This window comes from Haliaeetus albicilla, chromosome 9 (assembly GCF_947461875.1).
Source record: "Haliaeetus albicilla chromosome 9, bHalAlb1.1, whole genome shotgun sequence".
Lineage (NCBI taxonomy): Eukaryota > Metazoa > Chordata > Aves > Accipitriformes > Accipitridae > Haliaeetus > Haliaeetus albicilla.
Window position 1 is genome coordinate 41,555,951 of NC_091491.1, and position 25,185 is coordinate 41,581,135.

General features: G+C 35.3%; 1 protein-coding gene across 4 annotated transcripts in view; it reads right to left on the bottom strand.

Annotated features, from left to right (window-relative positions):
* Window positions 1-25,185, bottom strand: part of SMC4 (structural maintenance of chromosomes 4) — a 39,871-nt gene that overhangs the window by 4,790 nt on the left and 9,896 nt on the right. For all 4 annotated transcript variants that reach the window (XM_069792834.1, XM_069792831.1, XM_069792833.1 and 1 more), the window contains exons 6-20: window positions 15,184-15,348; window positions 13,961-14,088; window positions 13,310-13,450; window positions 12,248-12,398; window positions 11,250-11,414; window positions 10,215-10,448; window positions 9,432-9,617; window positions 7,633-7,794; window positions 6,833-7,058; window positions 6,655-6,734; window positions 4,554-4,706; window positions 4,281-4,407; window positions 2,667-2,856; window positions 1,564-1,708; window positions 346-519 (exon numbers count right to left, since the gene is read on the bottom strand). In XM_069792834.1, coding sequence (XP_069648935.1) covers window positions 346-519; window positions 1,564-1,708; window positions 2,667-2,856; window positions 4,281-4,407; window positions 4,554-4,706; window positions 6,655-6,734; window positions 6,833-7,058; window positions 7,633-7,794; window positions 9,432-9,617; window positions 10,215-10,448; window positions 11,250-11,414; window positions 12,248-12,398; window positions 13,310-13,450; window positions 13,961-14,088; window positions 15,184-15,348 — 2,427 coding nt within the window. The remainder of the gene's footprint in view (window positions 1-345; window positions 520-1,563; window positions 1,709-2,666; window positions 2,857-4,280; window positions 4,408-4,553; window positions 4,707-6,654; window positions 6,735-6,832; window positions 7,059-7,632; window positions 7,795-9,431; window positions 9,618-10,214; window positions 10,449-11,249; window positions 11,415-12,247; window positions 12,399-13,309; window positions 13,451-13,960; window positions 14,089-15,183; window positions 15,349-25,185) is intronic.

Here is a 25,185-nt window from a genome sequence, read left to right on the forward strand (position 1 = left end):
CTGGTTGCTGTTTATGGCCTACTTATTTTTCCCTCATTGCTCTTAATTACTTGTAGACAGCGTTATGTCAGTTATAGTTATCATACCGTTCTTTATAAATAAAAAACCCTTGAAAAGCTAGAAGCCATGTAATACAGAATTCATCCATAACCTTGTATGCAAAACAAAGTAAAAAAGACTGAAAGGTCATATTTTTTCAGATTTGTTTTTTATAGCATAAGCACCAATAAACTGTGAACCGAATATGAATTTTCTCCCAAATTATCTGTTTTCTAACTACATGTTAACATATTAATCTTTTGAGATCTTACAGTTCAAGTTTTAGGAACTAAACAATTTCCTTACCTCTTTTTGCCAGTATTTAATCTTTGACTGGTGTGCAGAAATATGACTATCAATTTGTTCAATTTTCAGCTTAATATTAAGAGCTTCTTTTTGAAGCGCATGTTCATCATCTTGAATAGTTTTAACCTCCTGCAGTAAACTGCGATGCTCCTCCTGAACTCCTGGCAACACTTCCTAAACAGAAATGACCAGAAAAGTACGTTAATCAGTTGCCTACAAAAATGTTACCACTTTCTCAGGTTACAGATTTGTTTTCACTGTATTATTCACAGAGCTTCCTCTCCACAATCCTAAGTACTGATGTAAACAAATACCTATTCTTGTATTTAAAATAACCAGGTCCCTGAATCCTGGAATGACTGCAAATATGCTGCAGTTTACATTTTCATTCCAGATCTGGATTAAATGAGTCCAACACTCAGATGTTTTTAGCTAGAAGGCAGTTTTAGAGAAAGAGAGTCTCAAAGAAACAGCTTTATTTGGAAGAATTTCAGCCATCGTGGTTATTTTCACTCTCTCCTGCACATAAATCTAGATGGAAAACTGAAGTCCCACATAACTGGGGAAAAAAAAAAAAAAAATTTAAAAAAATCTGTTTTTAAGCAAGTTTTATGACCAGTAATTTCTTTGGGGAAACTTGGTTTAAGTTTTTTCTTAGCTTCAGAAATTTGGGTCAAGATATATTTCCAGGTAAGTATAAAAAAACCCCCAAAACATTCCCATTCCCTGACCATCGCGGAATGTCACTCAGCAGCTGCAGAATAGAATAGAAGGATATAACTAGGATATAATAAGGATGTAACTCATCATCCTAATTTTACCCAGAGGCCAGACTGCTCACTAGGACCGTTTTAGCCTATTTCCACCCGCCCCCAGCACCTGTATTTAAAGGTCAACTTTGATTAACGATTAAACAAAATTATTAATTTTGTTTGAATGCAGACAATATATTGCAGGATACAGAAAAGAACATTCTTTGCCATTTTATCCCTGTGTGAATTTTTGGAGGATGAGTAGTAGAATAACTGAGAAAAATGAGAAAAAAAGATACTATCACAGCTAACACAACACCTTGCTAGGCCTGCCTGGAAAGTCTAAGGATGAAGGCTAACAGACATCAGCCATGAGAACAACTCTGGTGCAACAACTGTTATCTAAAATTTATTTCACAGACTGCATCCTCCATGAAGAGATACGCTAAATTAACATGACACTTACTTCAGCTTGCCTGCAGTCATTTATAATCTCAGCAGCTTTGTCTTCTAGCTTAGTCAGCTCTTCTGTTAAGTCTTTAATTTCTTTCTCATTATTTTTAATTTCCTTCTCCGTGCGAAGAACAGACTCTTCAGATTTTTTCAGGTTTCTGAACAGGTAGAGATGTTTGTATACCTCACATGAGTGCAAATATGACTTAAGATAATCTAGAAACACAATTTTACTTATAAAGATTGTTCAATAGCTACTGACAACCAAATAGGAAGTGCTTATTTATGCATGAACTCTCACACTCCCGAGACACCCAAGGAAAACAAAGTTGTCTTCCTTAAACATATAGTAGACAGGCCTCATTAAATGATTTAATATGTTCTTTGAGAGACAGTTTTGACATTTGTTCTAAGTATTCATTATGTATTGTTAAGCTAACATAAAAACTACATTGCATTTTATTTCCTGACATGCCTCATAATAAAATTAGTCCCTTCAGATCTGAACTGCTCCACTGCATGGCAATTAAGTGCTATTTTGAATCTTTATCCTGAAATACTGCATTTTAATGATAGGCAAATATGAATAGAAAAATACCGATTAAACATGACTTTGAAACTGTCTAGTAGAAACTACAAAATTGTATTTCCCTTTACCCCCCCTTACCTACCTCCTAAGTTTTATACATGCAACTGAAAATTCAGATTTTAGGATCATGGGATTTTTAGCTATGGAGACTACTTAAAACAAGCAAATATCCTGCAGGCAGTCATGCCCACAGATACGGCTCTTTGAAGGCTGATGTGACTCTCCTTGGTCAGTTTTCACTAAGCTTTCTAGGTCTCTGATCCTTTGCCCGTGAAGCACACTAACAAAGATTATGGTTCTTAATTAAGAACCAGTATCAGTTTGAGGTAAATCAGTTTAGAGAAGAAGGCTGTGACCTTCTCCCTCCAGTTCTCCTCTAGCCATAAAGAGGTGAAAACCATCTTCTTGAGCTGGACAAATCCCTCCCCACAACCCCGGAAAGGTCCAACTGTAATCAAACACGCATCACAGCAATATACAATTACAGCCTAAAGCTTTACCACTGAGCACATTGACATCTACTGTACCTGTCCGCAGTCTTGACTGCCACTTGGGCTTTAGTAATAGTTGAAGTACATTCATCTATTTCTTTGTTGATCTTATCAAGTTTGTCTTGTTGAGCTTTAAGTTTATGATTATTGATATCAATTATGAGCTTATGTAATCGTTTAACTTCATTTTCTATTTTACCAGCTTTCTCGGCAACACATTCGTAATCTGTCAAAAACCAAAATCAAGTTAAGGTCATCATGCTGTCCCTAGGCTGGACTGCTGCAATACATCAAGATGTAAGTGATAAAAAGCTCTGCTCTATTAATATATTGAGAAGTGTACTATTTCTTTCTACTGTGAAAAACGCTGTTTTTTTTTTTTTTACTGTGGCAAAAAGAAAAAAATACCACATCTTTCTGACACTGTTATACTGCCAAAGCTTTTTTGGTGTAAACCACCAAAAAAATGGGATTACTTAATGTATATGGAGTACTGAAATACATGAGATGGTACATAGGAAGCTATTCCAAGCTCATTCTTTGCATTTATTTAATGGGAAAATGCTCAAAAGTTAAATTGTAAGAACTGGCCACCAACTGTTGCTCAGTGGCTGGTGCTACTGCATAGTTACTACATGTGCTGAATAATAAGATAGCCTACTCTGCCTTCAAGGGAGATAAGTTTCCTTATTTAAATTATACTCAAAACTCAACAAAACCATCTTAAGTTGAACAGCTTTCAAAAATTAAACAACATAGCACCTTACTATTCTAAGGGCAAAACAAACAAATAAAATCCCACACTAAGTTTGCTACAGATCTATAATTTCCTTTTGGGGACAGAAGGGGTAAAGCAGAGACTTGAAAGGTAGAAGGCAGTCATCTCTCCAGGAGAACACAGGTTTGTGTCTCTCCATTATTTGGTACAAATCTTAGAGAAGAATATTTATAACATCAAACCTTAGCATGATTGAGGAAGTAAAGCATTCATACTCTATTCAAAAGAAGCATAGAGGAAATCCATAGTAGTACATATTCTCTTCCCTAAAATGCTATGAAAGCAGAATTGTGGGGGAAGGGAAATATGTTTCACTGTGCTCCTATCATTCCCTGAGCAAGAAATACAAAGAAGCAGTCAAGGTTTACTTTACTAAGCTACCAATTTCTTCAGGGAAACAAATTCAAGTTCTCAGAGTAAACATCTTTCACAAAAAGAATGGGGTACAGTGCGCCCACAACAGAATACAGGGTATTCATTTTATAGACTCATGTAATAGTCCAGTTAGAGCATGGCAAAAGCCTTTACTGAACCTTAATATCATTACCTCCACATTAACAATTCTTACCCCTAATTAAACTAAGTTTCCCTATGAATCTGTATGTAATACAGCCATAAAAATCTAACCAAATAAATACTAAAATTGATGTTTATTTTGACTGAAACATGAACTTGAGCAATTGTAAAAGAAGGGGTTTCACTCTCTAATCTCTGGAAGCACCTTTTATCCCCCACTTAGGGGAAAAGAGGTTCCAAACCAAGATACGGTACTGCACTGGTAATCTGAAAGAACAAAGCCATAGCCATTCATTTTCTTAGTAAAAGAACATGACTACAATTTTTATCTATAATCCCCTCTCCACAAAATGTACCTTTTTTGTAACTATTAAGGATTTTTTCCAGTTCCTTCTGTTTGTTTTTGTCCGGAGCAGCAGCAATTACATTAGCTTCAAGTTCCTTAACTTGGGTTTTTAGATGAATTTCTTGTTCAGATAAACTCTACAAAAACCAGAACTGTGTTAGAATCCTGTACTTTAAAAAGATCCTTGACACTAACAAGGACTATGTTAAGCTGAGACTGAGAAGTTATCCCCCTGCACATTGACAGAGAAGCCAGGTATTGCCTCAATAATAAACTTGTTCACCTGGATACTTGCTGTATACTTTTCTAAAGTATTTCTCATTTTCTGAATATCTTGGCGTAGATTTCTTATGGCTTCTTCAAGTTGTGATTTCTCTTCTTCATACTGTACTGCTCTTTTAGAATCCTTCTGCAGCTGAGATTCCATTTTATTGACCTACATAAAAATACGATATGATCATTTGCCTAGTGTCACCACTACAAAACAAAGCAACATCTCATTCATGTGCTCGACAATCTATGATCTCTTAAATCACAAGAGGGAAGTGCAGTAAAAACTTGAAAATTTGTCGTAGCTGGACAGAATATGGAGGCTGACTGCTGAGGAGATCAATTACAGCAGTGGAAAACAAGAGAGAAGCAAGCATAAGAAAAAGTACGCTGAAAAATACCTGTCAAAATAGCTCGTAATGGAGAATTGCTTTAAGGAAATAAAACTAGATTAAGCTTGAAAGGCTTAAGCTGGAATAGTGAAGGCAGAACCCAAAAACCACACAAGCAGAAGCTAGAAGCAATTTTTTCTATAGTTAAGATTTGATGCTTGTTGGTTTCTGTGGTAATCTGGTGTGAAGAAAACAAGCTTTTGCAAATAGTAACCAGCCAAGTGACCAAGTCTTGCAATTCACCTTAAAGAGCAGAAGGAATAAGGATACACTTCAGATCTCAGCCCATTTTCTGTTTTTACATATAGAGAACTAACAGGCAAAGATATGAATATACTTGGTCTACCTGGAGTTGTCCACTATGCTAGACAGATACAAAACTCTTGAAAATGGAGAAATTAAGTTACAGCTATTGATCATTATTGAGTGCCACAGTATCTCTCACAGGCCAAACAGAAAACAGCAGATAAGCCTCTCTCTTGGAGAGACCAGTGAATAAATCTAAAGCGTGAAGACAGGAAATAGCAAAGTCTGTTAATTAGCAAGATCGAAATATGAGCTGCCTTATATATTTACTGACCCTTTACAAGGCTAGGGCAATAACCCTTTGTCCATGAGGTTGGTTCATTAGTGCTCTAGAAGTACAGCATTATCTGAATAGGCTTGACAGAAGAAAAAAATGAAGAAAAAAAAGAAAAAAAAAGAGTTGTATGTCAAACTCTCCAGGGTTTGCAGAATTTTATCTTTTCTTGGCCAATGCAATCCTATTTTCCAAGCTGAGTGAAGGTGAAAATACAGAAGACAGATGAGAGAAGAATAGATATATATTTTAACCTCTCAGAGATAAAACCAAAAAGTGCAGAAACATCAGCAATGACAGCAAAGGCGGTAACATGGTTATCTCCTCCAGCAGAGAAATGAGATAGAGAGAACCTTAAAGTTGAGTTTGATTTTGAAATTCTCCAATATGAAAGTATTTTCACGTAAAAAATACTAACTACTGTTCCTGTGTCCTTAGTGGTAAGCAAATATTCAACCCTTGTGTTGGATTATAGCTCTCATTCCTAAAGAGCAAAAGTTTGTTCTCCTGTAGCGAGAGGACTGACATCAGGAGTTACACAGGGGAGCTTGTCTTCTTGAAGAGGTATCTGATGTTTGATCTCAGTTAAAGTTCATCAGCAGATACTAAACAAAAAGGACACAGGCTACATCCACACTAAATAAAGCTACAGACTTAAACCTAAAAGAATTCAGAAGGAAAAAGCAAGCTGTATCTTGATATTCCAAAACATTCTTGAAATACAAATTGGAAGGAAAGCTCTGCCACTCCCTGACAAAGCTTACAAGGATGTAAATGAAGGACCAAACTTGTCTTTTCTTGCTGGTGAGGTTTGTGTGTACTGCTCTGCAGCTGAGTGGTTCCTTATGATCAGTATCTTCCATGTTCTCATCCCTACCTTCAATCAGTTTATCCAAGCTATCAAAGGAAGCACTCTGAGACTAAAAATTAAATAATAGGCATATGATAGCTGGGCTGTGAACATATGTGCTTAAGAGCAATATAACTTATGCTAACCTTGCGAACTTCAAATCATTAATGTATCTTGCATCACAGACTGTTAACTACTCATGCCAATTTAAAAGGATGTAGCACATGTGTATGAACTACCAAAACAAAGAACTTTGACAAAATTCCACTTTTAATTAAGATTATGTACTAACCTCTTCTTCTGAAACATCCATTACGACAGAGGAACCCATTCTGCCCTTCATTACTCTACCCCCCCCACCAGTCATTGTTCCTAAAGTAAAAAAGATGGAAAGAAGTTAGTGAGCTTATTGTGCTTAGATATCATCTATAAAGTGCTTAAAATATAACTGCAAGTTTGCACTTAAATACCTGACTGTTCAATAATTTGTCCTTGCAGCGTTACCACTCTCCATCTTTTCTCTTTTCGGAATGCTATTCTGGTAGCTTCTTCCAAGTTATTAGCTACTAGAGTATCACGTAATGCAAAGTAAAAAGCCAGGCGAACCTTCTCGTCTTCTACTTCCACCAGATCAAACAATCGAGGAACATTTTCAGGAGTTGGGATTTTTTGCATTTTTTTTTCCCATACAGCCATCTACATCAAAAAAGTAAATAAATGAATGAGAGATTCCTTAGAATAAATTATGAGGTCATTTCATTATTTTAAGGTATGTTAAGGCTTTAAAGCAATTAACATTATTAATCATAGTGCAATTAACAGTAAAGTTTCCTTCCTTGGGGATCTCTACTTCCAGTATAATTAAAAACTCACTGATAACTCATTGTTCTCTTTCATGGTTTTCGTAGTTTATAGTTACTAGATTACTTGGATTATTAAGTTTTCTAATTTGCTAAAGAAAAATAAATAATCTAACTATAAAAACATAAAAGACACACCAAACATCTGTTGTACACATACAGGTATCTAAAAAGCCTTGTAATTCTCTGTAAGTAAACGTTATCATTTGCTAGTAGAATATTCTAAGGTACCAACAGCCTATTAAAATGGTTTATATTTTAGCTTTACCAGTATTAATACATACACAGTGTAACATATTAATATATAATACTTATTTATACACATGCATATTAATACATTATATACAGTATTAATACTGTGCACATTAGGGTAAATCAACAATTTGTTTTGCTGAAGTGCTAGTACTTACTTTGTCCAGGGCTATAAATGTGGCAACTCCAATTCCTCTTGCCTTTAAGAAATTCACACATGCCTGTGCAGTATCAATTGTATCGACAACAATGTTGTCTAAGGCACCACAAGACGATGAAATAGCAACATCATACTTTTCACTGATAGCTCCCAGGTCTCCCTAATAATTGAGGGTCGGGGGGAGGCAGAAGTACACCAATTAGTTTGGCATCAATGTTTTGTCTTGGTATTATGAAATAAATGACAAGAAATTTACACAAAGTGAAATGAGATGAAAACAAATTATAAAAGAATTCTCTGTGAAAGAACTTAAACCTTAATTAGAACTTGTAAAATAATACCACACCTGTCTTCTCCAGCACACTGCTATTTATGTATTTCTAATGTACTTGTTGCCATAGTAGAAATTCATATACTCAGAGCTTCTAAAGTGGTGCTTCTGGTAGAGCAACACAGTAGCATTGATACATTTTCTGCAGACAAATGTTAAATTTTATATCCCAGCGTTTTAGTGAGGCAGACTGGCCTAACAAAATTATTTAATGTGTTCTGTGTATGATTCTACCATTGGTCAGCTGGGTAGGACCCCGCAAGCCATACAGTTCTGCGTGCCATCCTGTACTGATCTGAAAAACGGGTACAGGGGTGTTCATCATCTTTGAAAAACTGTGTATCTATAGGTAAAAACAGCACGCACAGCCAACTGTGAGTTATGCAAGAACAGATTAACCTCACACTCCTCCCTGTGGCAAGTGCTAACAGAGCATGAGACAAAATACATGCCAGCTGTACTAGGCAGTGGTCTGCTGCTGTTTGAACTTTATCTTTTTTATAAATCTATACACACATTTTTTAAATATACATATACTAAACAAACTGATTTTTCAGAAGCAGAGATACTTCTCCTTGGACGAGCAGGTGGAGGGAAAAAAGAGAAAAGTGCAGAATACAAAAATAGCACTTCTACATCTACAATGATACATGTGTATTGTTCAGTGCTGGTAAAAAAAAAAAAGAATGAAGAACTCTACCTCAGCTGCAAATTTTCAGAACTTTAGATCAACACTGCTTGGAAAGAACTGATAGCACTCAATGTTTGCTATGACATAGCTTTCCTTGGTCTTCTCTGAAACACCAACATTGCTCTTTTTGATTTGACAGGTATGCAAGTAAAACGAGAGGAAACAAACAGCAAAGACATCACCAAATTTTATAAATTTTGAAGCAAAAAAAAAAACCCCCGCGTACAGTTCCACATTAAATTACATACAAGCTGTAAGATGTTTTTTTAAGTTCCATGGCAGTTCTGCCAAGCGTGTGGTTAACAATTGATTCTACCTTCTGTGGCACCAGAAGGTAAAAAGCACTACTCCACAATACTTCTCCAGCATAGACATTCCTAACATTCAAAGGAATCAGAATCACTACAGCTGTCAGTCATAGCTCAACACAGAAGCACAGGCAGGACCAAAGCATGGACAGGTTTACAAGACATTGGTAGTATTCCTGGCTTGAGCATATTCCCATATAGACTGCAGCAACGTGATTTAGCTTAAAGATCAGCCTACCAAAATACAAAGCTTTCTCACAGCCATTGCCTTTACTTAGTGCTGAGTAGTGGAACCTCAACAATCTTCTTTTTTTAATTTATAGCAAGTCCACAGGATTTGCAACTCTGTTGTCCAAATTCAAAGCACCAGAGAACTGAGGAATGCTATCTTTCACTCAATTACAGAAACACCATGCTGTTCCTATAAAGTTTAAGACTAAAAGTAGAATAGCCTTTTTAAAATTTACCAGTCTTCCATATACTCCACGAATATTTCCAGATTTCTTCTGCTGAAGCAGAGCCTCAAGCACTTTTCCTCGACTGCGACTTAGTGCTAAAGAACTTTTGGCTTCTTCTAGTTTTTGACGCAGTTTTCGAACACGATTCTTAGCACCCGATTCTTCTCTTCCCAGCTTCTCAAGCTCATTCTCTTTCTAACGGTTAAAAGACAGACATTATCTTAGCCTCACAAAAACCACTGTATCCAGGGAATCTTAGTTTCATGATTGCATAGGCAATGAAATCAGCCACCAAAAAGCAGAAGTAGCAAACATTTATCAGAAGAATGGCTGGTATGTGGATACACTTCAGCTATTATTTAGTACACTTTGATAAAAATACAACAGCATATGAATTCATGAATCAGGCTTAGGACAAGGTAGTGCCATTTTTTTTCTCTGGGGAATGAGAAGAGCAAAGGAAATTCAAAGAAGGCTCAGAAACAGAGCCACTTATTTATTTTAACATGTCTCATTATGATATTTAAACTGTTTCCCTTGCAGGGATATGTAGGATTTAATTTCAGTGCTTAATGTTAACATTTGCTTAACCCAAAGTAAGTTTGAAATAAAATACTTACTTCACCGGTTAACTGAGTATTAGAATATAGTTTTTAAATGTTATTTTATTGGAGACAGTTTTTCGTTTATTTTCACCACAATTATTGATAAAAACAAGAGTGGAACTTTGGTTTGTGTGTTGTAACATAGTGTTGTAACTCAAAGAACTTCTATATGGAAGTCAAGTCTCACCTCCTTCAATTCCTGTTCAGCTTGGGGTAATTTTATATGTATATCTTTGATAGCAGCTTTCCTTTCCTTAAGAGTTTCTGAAGTAGTCATCAGAGCCTCCTTTGCCTGATTTAACTGAGACACAGCAGTATTATGACGGCTGAGATAGATATCAAGCTCTGACTGGGCTACATCCATCTTCGAACGTGCTTCATTCACTGCTTTACTAAACTCCATAAGCTCTTTCTCTTTGTTCTGCAAAAATGGACAATGTTACAGCTGAAAACAGACAACTGTGGGATTTATTACAGCAATCGCACTGTATGAAAGAAAAAGAAGAAACGGGCATATTCTTTTACTAGCTCTCCTGTCAGCAGAAAACAATTATGTTATCTAGAAGAATAAGTATTTCTTAATTTATTAACATATTCTGTACGGAAATGAAATAAGACATTTTTTATAATTATAAAGAACATCAGGGAATTATTATAGAACATTTCCATACAAGCTTTGTATCATTTTCACAACTCAAATGGAGAAACCATGCTTTCAAGTACAGAAAATAATCCCCCAAATTTACAGGATAAATTTCCAGCCGCTAGGTGTTCAGTGGTTGAACAGCTAACATCAACAATAACCAAGTGTTATAGTAGTTGTCTATTAATTCAAAGACAGATTACAGCTGTGCAAAAGGCTCACAACATACCATTTCAAAATCTGTTTATTTAAGCAACATATTGGCTTAAAAATTTCAATGGGAGAAAATTAAAGTGTGTTCAAATAATGGAAGTGTAATATTATTTAATACACATATTAATTATATGCTTGATGACACATGATCACTATAAAAAGCAGCCAACTTAATGAAAATTATTTAGCTCTGATTATAAATTCAGAATGAATTTCCCAGTTAGGCTCCACTGAAGTAACACTCGGAACTGTGTATTTATCATATAAAATAGCATTTTACAACTATCTTGTGATCGTTTCATTCATAAGTGTCAAAGCTATACGTCAGTTAATACAATAAGTGTACCAAGTCAAAACAGTTCAAACCTCTTTTTCCTCCTGAAGTCCTTGTGTTTCTTCCTTAAGGCTATCCATAACCTGCTTGAGTTTTTCTTCTTCCTTCTCTTTTGTCTTTTCAAGAAGCTCCCTCTCAGATGTTGCTTTGCTGATAGCTTTTTCACTATCGGAAGGTACATTTTTCAATTCTTCTACCTATACAAGGAAAAGACTTTTAACTGCCTCTCCCACTGAAACAGAATAGTTTTGCCTTATTTTTAAACCCTGCCTTTCAAGTGCTACATGGAAGTCAAAGGAAGCGTAAGCCCTAACGAAGCTCTCGTGTTTTTGTAGGGCAAGACACACTGTGGCTCTAGCAGGAGGCTTGGATTTTATTTGCAAGGCTTGTTCAGTTCTAGAGCCCATCCAGAGAGAAGCAAGCCACGGCAGTAAAAGAACATAGCTTTACGCACAAGAACTCAAGTCTTTGAATCACAATGAAGCTTAACTTTTAAATACCTACTTTCAGAAGGCCACTCTCAATGCAGAGAGTGATTTACAATCTGTAACAGCTGGCAACAACCAACTTGGTAAAAATATATCCATTAAATTAACTAGGGAAACAAAAAAAAAAAGTGTTTAAAAAGGTAGTAACTGCAAGAACACACAGTATTCCTGTAATCTCCACAAACATGATAAAAAGATGCTTTTCAAGCCATGAGATCTCCCCAACAGAGCTGAGAAGCAACAGTAAAGCTTTTAACTTTGCGTTCAGACAGAAAACAGTCTGGTACTGCTGGCCATGGTCTCCCATAGTAAAGATGTGCAATGAGCAATAGTTTAAGGGAGAATAATATATTACTTCAGTAAGTTATTTGCAAACAAAATCCCTAGCTCATCTAAATGACATAACAGATTTAAAAAAACCCCAAACATATTTTTCCATCTTCTTTGTGGCACAAAGTACACTTGGCGTCCTTTGCACAAAGATGTTCTCATCTAGAGCAACCAACTACACTTTAAGTAAATCAAGTTGCAGTTCACACTACCTTTTCTTTGTCCTTTTGAAGTTGCTTCTCCAGTTTTTTAGCTTTGCTTTTGGCATGTTTTAGATTTTCCCTTACTTTAACATCCTGCAAATCCAACTCAGTAAATTTTTCTTTACTTTCCTCTATGAACTTGGTAATTTTATTCAGTTTCCTGAAGGGGAAAAAAGAAATAATCATCTATTACATACCCTATAAAAATAATGTCAGTAGAGCTTGGCTTAATAAGTAAGCATATAGTGTTTAAACCAATACTACTCAGTTTTTGTGAGAAACAACATCCAATATTTAACTATTTTCACAGTATTTTCCCCAGGGAAGTGATGTTTCACAAGAAAAAGATCAACTAACAAAAAATATTAAACACGCTTTCAGAAATTTTGTGTTTTTTCTTTAATAGAATGTATAATTCACATCTCTCACAAATAACTTACTATGATCTCAGAAGATGAGGTTAATATTGCAGTTGGATAGGAGATGAGCACCCAGGCAAATCAATTTTAGGGAAACACAATTTATGCCTAAAAGATTCATAAGGAAACCAGAGAAAAACACCTAACATCCACATACCTAAGCGTTATGGTTGTCTATCTAAAAACCTGAAACAATCTCCCAATTATTTTTTGTAGTCGATAAAAAAAAAAGTATGTATATCCTTTAAAATTCACCAAAAATCAGACCTTTTCTTACTGTATTACCCAGATTTCTCCAAGAAAAGCAACCTGCAGAACCAAATCAAACCAATGAGAATTTTTTTTAAATTATTTTTGTGCAAGAGATCATTTAATCCATGCCAGGGAATGTTTAGAAACACCATAAGTGACTCTGCTCATCAGATAATCTACGTTTTTGGTGGAAGAACTACTGAAAAACCCAGCTATGCTCCCTGCGATCATCTTCCCATGCAACCACTGTATATTTCTGCTTTCCCAGGTGTTCCCCCCCCACCCCTGCAATACAACTACCATAGCCTTTTCTGAAAATCCTGCTAACTCCAACACCACATATGCAGAACATGTAAACCACAGTACTCTTAGCTTACAAGTCTATACTTAAAGTACTTACTTTTCGAGTTCCTTTAAAGCTTTATTCTTTGTTTCCATTTCATCTGCAAGTTTACTACTCTTCTCATTAACATCTTTTGTTTCTTCATTAATTTTTTCTTTCTGCATTTCCATATCATTTACTCGTTTCTTCAGGTCATACCTAAAAAACCCCAAAAACTACCAAACTGAAAACTCCACTTTTTTTCCATAAAGCTAACATTCATAATGAATATGTATTTCCAATCTTAAGTGTAATAAAATGATTATGAAAAGTATTAAATCCTAATATCCGTTATTGAGTAACCTTGCCAATTTAGTACAAAACAGCAAGGAAATCTAACAACTTAGACACTTCAGATGAAAAATAGTCTTTAAGTGATCTACTTTCTCAATTTCAGTATAAAGCTATACGAGATTAATTTGCTGGACTACTTTACTTTGTAAAAAGCTGGCAAGCAGTTTTTTGGTTTTGTTGGGTTTTTGGGGTTTGTTTGTTTTTTCGATTTTTATGAAAATGGTCTCTATTTTCCAAATGCTATTCAACTAATTTTGAAGGACTGATACAGATGTTAAGAAATGCAAAGTATTTCTAATTAGAGATATGGAAGCAGAGTTAAAACACCACCACTACCACATTAAAGCCAAATCAAAACTTTAGAGAAGTACTTACATATAGTATTGACAGATACGATTCTTTTCTTTAAACATTTTGTTTTCCAAAGAAAGAAATTCAATGGCTTTATTCCTGTCGGCTTCCAAGGCATCCTTTTCTTTTTCCACCATCTTAACTCTATTTAACTAGACAAGACAAAGTCAGAACTGACTTTACTGCTAGTACTACAGAAGAACAAACCATGAGGAAAAAAACCCCAGACCCTTTGTAGCATACATGTCCTCTAGAGAGATGGTCTTCAACAATTAACTCTGCAAGGCAATTCAGCACTACAAGTTTTCTGAAATAACAGATCACCATTTCCACAGCAGAGACTGTACTTTTAGGGCAATTCAAACAGTAATTTAAAACTAAAAAGGGATCCTACAGATGCTAGGAACAGCTCAGGCAAATCAAGGAAAACATAGCTGAGAAATAAAGAGGAGTTACCTATAGACTGTGTATGTTATTTTCTATATTTCAACCTTTTGACTAGCCCCTTTAAAGTTAATTCCTGCAACTACACATCTTTTGTTTTTCCTTCCCAGCCTTTAAAAAAAAGTCTGCAACATACTAGGATTTACCAAGGACACATCAAGTAAAAAGAACTTTGATATTATTTAGTACTTTTAGAACTCAATGCATAAACAAAATGTTATGAAAGCAAGTTCTGCAATAGATCTACATAGCTCAAGCCACAACTAATGTTCTGTATTTTTATGCTGCCTCACACAGCTGTGTGCATATCACCTCACCATTGCTCTGCCTCCCTCTCTCCTTTTCTTAGCATATCAAAGGTTTCCCTGCTACTTCTCCTATTTGCTATTTAGCAATAGGAGTCAGGCAGATAGAAAGCCCTATCTGGATGTATTCAGATAACAATAATCTATTTCTCTATTCAGGCTGAGAACCATTTAATGCATACAGATATGATCAAAGAGAGTTCAGCAGGTAAAATCCTGTGTTACAACTCAAGCATTCAAACCTTTGGGAATCAAAAGCCAACAGCATTGTAAGTGTTTAAAGAAGGGCAACTGATGTTGACTGCCCATTTCTTTTATAATTGAGAGAAAAAGCAGATGCAGTAAAGGTAACTCAAAATTTCTCTGTACTTCTCTTACAGAGGAGTGCCAAATTTTAACCAAGTTTTATGTTAGTTTTTTTCCTAAAAAAATCCAATAATGAAACACTGCAAGCTTGTATTTTTTCATTCAGAATTCAAACAAAACTTTGAGACTCACCTTTTGTCCTCTCTGTTCATTTAAAATCTCTACTCTGCGACACAGAGTTTGGATAGGATCTTTTAGTCTTGCCGATCCTATTAAGTCTTCTAAATATTCAAGCATGCCTTCATCATGTTCAGTCTGGCCTTTCGGTTTCATCAATGCGATTTGTTCAACTTCCCCCTTGGAAAAGAAAAGTTTGATGGTTTCTTTTTTTTTTTTTTCTGGGGGAAGGACTTAGTACTCTGAAAAAATACAAACATCTTTGGAATGCAGGTATGTGACCATATTCTAGCATTATTAAAAAAAAGAACAAAATAATGCAGTAATCAAAACTGACTATTCAGAGTAGCAATATATTTGGGAAAACAAAGATCAAAATGAATAGAAATTTCCTCCACGGAGTGCATGGTGGCGATGGGCATGAAAAACCAGCATCTCTTCTGAAGCCAACATTCAGGTCTAAACATTTCTTCATTTCTCTAAAGATTCAAAATGTACTTCCCCAACCTAAAAAAAGAAGAAGAGAATAAAGCATGCCCTCTAGGTCATGTAGCACCCAATAGACTTAAGGTAGCTTAATCAGGATTGAAGTCCCTGAAGGGTTCTCTTTAGGAAACAGAAGGTCTGCAAAATGATGTCTGATGGATGTACTGGACTTGTAATTCATACAACTAAGACTTCCTTGTTGGAAAAAACATTCTTTAAGTATTAGGCTTTCTTAATTTAATTTTCTTTTATGTACAGCATTAACTTTAAATTATTAAGCTGAATAGTAACAATAATTGGGGAGGGGTTGTTTTGTTATGTTTTTTTTTTTTTTAAAGTAAGAATTAGGAAAGATTGAACTGAGACAATGACAAGGACTGTTTATTTTACTGATAAAAAATAAAACAAGATTTATATTCCAGTATCCAAGCTATGTATGTAAAAAAAGCCTAAGTCTATATCCACAGAGTGAAAACATAGTTAAGAATTTAGTTATCATTGTTGGCTGCTTGTTGAGCTTAAGCTGACAGTCAACTCTCTACAAAAGTACTGATGAGGAAGAGCTTCTCAAGAACATACAGAAGGAGGGGTGATTAACGAGACTGCTGGAGAACCAGAAAGGACAGTCACAGAAGTCAACGAAGGGCAGGATTTCTAGGCAAGCATTATAAATCAGACCTGTAAGCAGCTAAGAAACTTGAGAATAAGGTGCTCCTGAATGTTATCTAAGTTACTAGAATTTTTTGCCAAAGTGATTTCATTCCACATACTCAGTACACAATGACACCTAGTGGCCTTATGCTTTTCTTCCAATTAGTAAATACCAGTTGGCTGAGAATGGAAAAAGCCCAAGTTTTGCAAATTTTGCAAAATAAGAACTAGTATTTATTAAGTCTTTCTTGCACATAATTCCTTTGTTAGAGTATAACACAGTGGCAGATTTTTTTTTAACTTAAAATTCTAGAAGTTAAATGCATCTAAGCTTTTCTTTTCTGCTAATTACTGTTCCAAAAAACTGTCAGCAGGTTTGACAAAAACAAAATAAAACAACCCCTAAACCCCCCAAACCAAACCAAAAACACCACCCCAAAACAACCCAACTCTTATTTTTATTTCTTATGCATCTCAAAAAGCCAAACAATTAGTTTGGCTAATAACTGCAGTGTAGTACATACAAATCCAATTACACATTTGCCCCCTTGCCACAAAAGTATGATTTCTCTACCAAAAACCACCTGTCAGTGAGACACTGCTCATGGGTAGGAAACTCTGTAACCTCCTAAATTTCTGTGGAATTGTCATAAGTCTCTATTTTGTTTCTTCTCACATTAAAGCATTTCCTCTGTTTACATCCAAGAAAAACCAATCACAGAAAAGATATTTAATGCAGGTGCTGAACATCAAGTCTAAGAATTTTCTACACTGCATGTATATCCCTCAAACTAGGTGCTGCTGTAAACCAGAAAACTACCCTGGATTTAACACAAGCACAGGAATTACAGACAAGCAAGAAATGTAAGTCAACTTTTTTTATGATCTGGCTAAGTATAATTAACCATCTTTAAGTCACAGCCATCTAAGAAAGATGCTAATGTAGTTGTGAGGGTGCTCCATAGCTCACTAACATAATGGAATATAACTACAATGTTTAATGATATAGTAAATAACTAATGAAATTTAACCCAATTGTATTTAATTCTATAACCTCATAAATTAAGAAATCAGAGGTCTGATTGACTACATGGTAAATAAATACATCACTGTATGACCAAGAATTACTGGTGACTTCAGTTTAGGCCACACATACAATAACATTTTAAAAAGTTTAAGTGAGTCGAGTACAGTTGAGAAGATAATGCATGTGAATTGAACTTGTCAGGCTGGCTATTACCAATTTTATATGCAATTCCTCTATTTGACCATAGGCAAACAATTTTAGAATTACATATTCTTCATCTTATGTGAAGAGATGTAGATGGACTACCTACTTAAATTCTTTGATTCTTTTCTTACCAAGGGCAAAAATGAAAACATTTAAGAACTATAAATAACTGAATAACAGTATTAAATATTATTTATTACTATTTAATATTCATATTTTTAATGAATATAGAAGACATCTGTTTAGCTCACCTCTATAGCTAACATAGTAAGAAACAAAAATGTTTCCAGCTATTTCAATTTCTAAAGAGTGAAAAAGTTGTACCCGCTCTTCATGCAAATAGCCATGACAATGATTAACAGGGAAAAAACACATTTTACAACTCTGCATTCTGTTAAAACTTGATAGTCAATTTAACTGTTTCCTAACTTTTTAGCTGTGCTTATTACTTGACCTGTTATTTGAATTAAGTAAAAAAAAAAAAAATTTACAACCTTGCTTATTTATCTAGTAAAAGATCTTTCGAAATACGGACAGCATTTTTGAAAGTGAAACTAAGGCGGCAGCAGGCAGACATTTGTTGAAAAGAAAACATGCTTGGGCATGCTTAACACAGTCGTCACACCTAAATTTAAAAAGTCTCAGAATGGACCACCAGGAAATCTCTTTAATTATTTGCCTGTTATCTTCCTCTAGTTCACAGGCATAAAGTCATGAGAGGAAAGGGAGGAATGTGGAAAAAAAAAAATCCTCTATTTAGTTGAGAAGACAAAATGGATGTCAACACTAAGACATTGGTGACACTGGCATACATCTAACAGAATGAAACATCCACAAAAGTTAAGTAATGGCTGTATGAAAAAAGCATCAAATGTCCACTGAGTATTTTTGGGAGGCTCTAGATCCAGTGCAAGAACTCTAAATGGAATTCCAAACCCAATTTCAGTTTCTGCATTGTGGGTGAAGTCTTCTATATCAGACCGAAGTTAGCACTGGGATGCTGGACATCACTAGTAACAGAAGTAGTCAACTCAAACACTGTATAATGAACATACTTCTAAGTAACAGTTTCTACAGAATGCCTCAGCTTAGTTACCAGAAAACAATTCTTGGTACATTCTAATAGAGAACACAAGTTTATTGTTTAGAAATTTCTTTACAGATAAAGTTAACTGAACACAGTGGCAAATAATGAGAAACCTTGCTTGACAGCAGGCTACAAGTTATTAAAAAAAGGGGCAAGAGTCATTCTCATTTGAAAGCCATTTCCTCTAGTGAAAAGTATGAGGAATAACTTCAAGGAGCTTGGAAGCTGGAGATCCCGCCTTCCTTTGCATAGTCAAACTCCTGAGGAGGTGAAGTATTTCAGTGCCATGATGTTTAAAAAACTTTCTAAATATAAATTTCAATCGTGCACAAGAGCAAAAATTTTAAAGCAAGTAAATTGTAAATGCCTTCAAAAACCAGAATAAAATTAACTATTTGAAATCAACAACTCGGTTGAGGAGACGACGAGAGGAGCAGCATAAGCACAGACTGAAGCAGCAGCACAAAATACGCTAAACAGGAGTGCCTGGACTTGTTGTGCCTGCTGTGTTTAAGCCCAGGAGGACACCATGGGTGGATGTCCATAAAGATGTCTAATGAACTGACAGAAGTGGCGACATCATCAACATGTTCTATCGCTATTTTAATGTTAAGAGGCTGCCAAGTCAAGGGTCTAACTGTTTTGAGTTACGTGCATTTCAGCAGAAGTTATGCTTGCATCCTAGGAGCACTTTAGGAACGCTGCACATTTAATGTAAGACATTATAGACAGAATTCATCAAATTTCAGTCTCTATGTTGCATGCACACTCTTCTGTGTTCTGTTAGACTAAAATTCTCATTAGGACAGCACACCTCTAACAATGGAGGCAGCTTAAAGAGCCATACTCCATTGGTGTATATAACTTCCTAGAGCTAATTTGTGAAAGGCAAGAATTTCACCTCCCATGTAGCCCTCAAAAGGTGGGACAATAAAATCCCTAAACTCTCTATTACCTCATTTCTTAGAGCTACTACTATTTTCTCTAAAATTACACATTCATTTCTTAAAACAGCTGATCCTCACAGAACAGAAAGCTTTTAATCTGAGTTCATCCAATGTTTTCTGGCATATAAAGATTTGAATTTTAAACAAGGTTATCAAACTGCTTGATAAAGGGAAGTTTTGACCTACTCATTAAGCTGCCTTTCTGCAGCTCTTACCACTAGTCTTGAAACAGGATACTACTTTTCACTTCTGCAGATAACTCCTGTTTGTTGCTCTTGGCAGACAGTAGCATTATGTTCCAGCAACCTTCCTTTACATTAAGAATAGGGTCTGTAGATTGAAGCGCTAATTCCAGAGCTAAGAAGTATGAATGGCATAATGCACTAATCCCAATACTGACATTATCCAGCCTCAAATAGTGATAAACTGTAGTCGCTGGTAATTTGTGCTGTGCACAGTAGTAGTTCAGTCTGTGATAATGCTGGAACTGGAATTATGGAGTTTCAGAATAGAGCCATCAGATTCCATTTTAAAATTCTGGTATGAAATGAGACAGGGCTAGCAAAAAGCCTTTGACATTGAAATATTACTGACAGCAACCTTAAAACTCTTCATGAAAAAAGAAACAATACTTTTTTCTTTGGTTGCGAAAACTTCCCTGCATTATGACTAGTTGTTTTTGGATAACTACAGAGAAAGATGTTTGCTTACCAATTACTGCCTCCTCTTCTCATCCTTGAAAATTCGGGAAAAATAACTTTTGAAGACTGTGTCTTGCAACACAATGAGTTTTGTCAACTAAACTGTTAATATAACATTTGCAGATCTACTTTGTTAGCATTCCACAGAATAGTTACAGCAGCAAGTAGGTAAAAACAATCTTCCAGGATTTTGGGTTGTCACTTAATTTCTGGTATCTTAATCTGAAGCTTTACAATACTGAAGCTTTGAAATAAAGTGCTGAAAACCTTGGGATAGATTAGCATGATCCTATACAACCTAACAAATTGGACTAACTTTTAAGTGTTAAAACCCACACATCAAGAACACTTTTGAAGCACACTAAAGCAAGGGCACATTAAAACATATATTGTAACAAAGGAATTTTGTAGCTTGGAATCCAGTAGATGGAAACATACTGCACACTGGGGGTGGAGTACTGGGTAGTTTGGGTGTTTTTTTGAGGGGAATTTTCTATTGCAGTTGTGTTTTAGTTTTTGGAGGGGTTTTTGGCAGTGGAGCTCTTCAACACTAGTCAAATTCAAAAGTGGAGTAATGTAACATTAAGTGAACTGAAATTTACATTCAGTTTTGCTCATGAGGAATAGTTTTAGAGAAAATACTGCCTAGGAGATGCAATACTATACATTAGAAAAAACCTTCTGTGTTTTTACACACGGCTGAGAATCTTAGGCATTACCTTAGACAGCAGGACATCCCATTTGTCTTAGTTTCCCCACTTCATCTGTTGCAAGAACACAAGAAATCTTCTAAACCCTTTGTGGCACTTCAATGTGTTTTACCAATTGATTCCAGGCTTAAAAATCACATATTTTGTCAATACTGGTAAATTACACAAATCCTTTATACAAGCTTTTCTTTTTGGTTACAATTTCTCCACCTTTGAGGTGCTGGGCAGGAGGAAAGCCTTCTTACTTCTTCAAGTTGTACAAAGGAAGCATATTGTAAATAGGGAGCATCTCCTGTAAGAGCCTAGATATTTCCCCTCTCATAAGAAGTTTCCTTAAGTTTCAAAATTTGGATTTACCCCCTCATGCTTAGATGTCAAATCTACGCAGCTGTGGTTCTGCATCAATACAAGGTGATAGCTTCATTTCAGAATTCTTCCGCTACCAGCATTTGGAGTAATGAAAAGTAAAATAAGTCTAGCTACTACAATCTGTCCAATTTCTAATTCCTGCCTTGTAACAGAAGTGTTACAGTATTTGGAGAGAAAGCTGTGGTCTAGGGTTATGGTCAAAATAGGTAATATTGTTTCAGGATTATATCAAACACCACAAAATTTTAGATATGATGACTGTGGCTATAACGTTTGGTATTTTTAGGGCATTCATGGCTTTTTAAAATTCAAAAATTTGTTAGCGTCACTATAATGGTAGCATACTTTTGATAACATACTAGCTTTCAAGGCTTTTTAAACATCCATAAAAGAAAGTTTTGTTAATGAGTCCAAAATCTTGTGATGGATGGGTATCAGCAGGCTATACTGTAATCCCGAGCGTAACACCTGTTACAGTACAATTACAATCATCTTTTAACTTCTTAATACTGTCAATAGGTATATTCAATTTGCTTACTAAACTGATTAAATAAATTAGTTTGCACCTTTACAGTATTACATAATTGCATATCATTTAAGAGATATGCAAATGTAGACAGTGGTCAGAACATAATTTCATTTAATTTTGTTAGGCATCACAAGATTAACAGTCTTGTGATGTTTGTGACAGTATTATTATATATGCATGTATAAAAAAAGATTTAGTGTAAACACATTGAATTTTAGATTAAAATGGTTTAAGCATGAACATTTGTTCCCCCAAAACAGCTATTTGAGTTATTAGGAAAAGTCATACCACACTGAACTTTGAAACAATAGGGTTTTCTTTATATGCAACAGGTGATCAACAGAACTCATCCTTTAAGCACTGAACTGAAGCAAACAGCTGAGTTGCAGCCAGCCTACCCAAAACGCTGAGAAAACAGTACTTGCAGTTATAACGGCCACCTCTAACTCAAAAGTTTTGTAGGTGATTATAGTAGCCATAGGCAAAATCTGTTATCGTTTGTCCTACTGAAGAAAAAAAAAAAATATCAATCTTGATCAACCCAAATTATCACCCAATTTCAATTCTTAACTTTTTAATATGGAAGGATAGGCAGAACTGACCTGGCAGAAGGCAAACTTCTCTTAATAAAATAATAGTAAAATTTAGAACTTTTGTGTAGAGCATAGCTATATTTCAATCTCTTTCAAACGGTGAAGCATTTCTCCCAAAGCAAAGGGAATGTGGACAAGAGATTTTGCAAGTATTTCATCAGCCAACCACAGGAGTTGAAAATACATGGCACACAACTTCTTAGCATCATCAGCGTAAGGAAAAACAATGGCTTATGCAGCCAGTAGAATGAAATCGGTGGCACTATGGATTTGCTTGAAGGAGAAGGCACATTAGAACACATAGAACATTAATTACAAAAGCTATTTTTCTACAAAGATTTAAAAGATGGAAAATCCAAGACCAATTTTGGGAAATTCCAATTACTGTTTTTCCTTCCTTGGTCTTCTATTCTAACCCACTTCCAAACATTGACATTAGAACTAGCACTAACACTAAATTACTACTAATGAGATTTAGGCTCTCATGCAGCTCCAATTCTACATGTTTCACAGAACTTGTAACTGCTGAAAAAGTCAGTGGGGAGTAAAATTAGGGGAAAAGTAGTAATGAATATTAACTTGTCGTATCACTTGGTAAGTGCTAGCTTAGAAGTTGTATAATTCTTAGTTTCTGCATCTGACACTAGTTACCTCACAATCTTTTTTCCCCTGGGTTTTTTTGTGTAATCAGTTTCTGGATAATAAAAAGGCACCCAATTATCTTATGTAAGCCACTAGGCACCAACACAGTCTTTCCATTTCCCTGTATGCTACTTGCACTGTTTTCAACCACTCTCCCATTTTTTAATTTTTCTTATATTGGACTCACACTTGGCTTTTTTTACTTCATCAGAATGATAGCTCATACTTTTTAAGTAGGAGTACAGTAAGGAATAACAAAAATAAGTGCTAAATCCATGTATTTTCAATTTTCCAGAATGGTAATTTCAGTTTGACTTTATTTTGACAGTATGCCCATACTCCACTCTTCATGTAAAGTTTTGACTGTGAATTCTAATTCTACATACATGGGTCTTGGAAGGTACATACATAGATACCCAATATTCCTGTAATCTTATTGTTCTCCTGGCAACGTGACTGTAATACAGCTCTCGTTGTAAACCACAACAGGTTGGTTTGGTTTTTTTTTTTTTTTCCTTCCCCCAATTCCATGTTATTGCTGCTATTACTTAATGCTTCCAGTCATATCTCATTTCTACCCTTCAATTTTACCAGACGGCAAACATACAGGAGGGGAGAAATTATCAAATACTCAACTTCATGCTCTGCCTTCCAAGAAAAGTGTTATAAGCTAGGTGGGAAATCAAGAAAGTCAAATAAGTAATAAATGCACATACACAAATCTACAAGGCCACTAGTGTCCAAAGATGAGGAAAAACTTAGAATTAGCCTGTTATACAACATTCAGTTGTTTGCACAAAACTACCATTCTGCATTCTGGAAATAATTTAAAAGTAGCCTTTGTCAAGCTGTTTGCACATCTGTCTAATTTTAGAAGCTTTCTTAAGGACATTCTTGTATTTAATACAAGAATACAAACTGAGTGCAAATCTAGAGTCACTCTGGCATCTAAGTAAGTTATTGTGAAACTCAACCTACAATGTTTGACTTCAGATCATTGGTATGTTCCAACTATTTAATTGATCACTCAATTACACACTGCCCCTAGAAAAGTGCTTTTCTCCACTTTCCATATTTCCCTATTTTTCTGAAGAAAGCTTAATACAACATTGATTACCATGTTATGTTGCAATTTGCAATATAAAAAACATATGAATTGCCAACCTAAGTTTTCTGATAATGTAACAGAATTAATTTTGAAACTGCACATAGACATATTAGCATATCTTATGCTGCTCTGTATTCCCTTCAGCATAAAGTGTAATATTTAAACAGCCAGTGAAATTGATTCTGTATGCTATGAATCAGTGTGAGGCTTTTATTTTTACATAATATTTTATTTTAAAAAATCTGGTTTTCACTTAATTATATTATCACACTTGCTTTAATTCTTCCTACCACTTCAGCTCAGCTGTCCTTGACCTTTCTAGAACAAACCCCTCTTCACCACCAATGTTGGCAGCATAGATCTCCATTTATAATCCCAGTAGAGCTTTTCAGCTTGTGCTCCACTCAGTGCTTTAGCTCAAATGTGGGTTTGCCTCATTAGGAAAGCAGACCTCAACAATTGGGAACTTCTGGCTTATCTCAAAGTGAGAAGAAAATCTGCTCTCCCTCATTTCCTCTCCAATACACTGAAAGAGCGACTCCTACATTATCCACAAAGCAGAAGCAGCAGGTGAAAAACTTGACTAAACTTCCTTTCTGGCAACACCATCTTGCCATAGGATAAGACTTAGTACATACAAAATGCCGTTCCAATCAGTTACAAAAATACATACATACAAAATTACTGTAGTTGTTTATACTTGCTTAAGATCACATGAGAATATTTAAGTGCATCAAATACATTTAAGTGAAATACTACTGTAATTAGTACAAAATTTAGTTAAACAGTTTGAGTTTGTTTGAAAGTAGCTTCTAAAGTAAATTGAAATCAACCAATAGAAGTCTCCTCCGATGATACTGTCTTTTAGTACAAAATTAATTTGAAGTCTTGTGCTGTTTATTACTATTTCTACAATATTCATTTCCAAAGTCACTGAATGGGAGTTACGTATGAAATTCCACT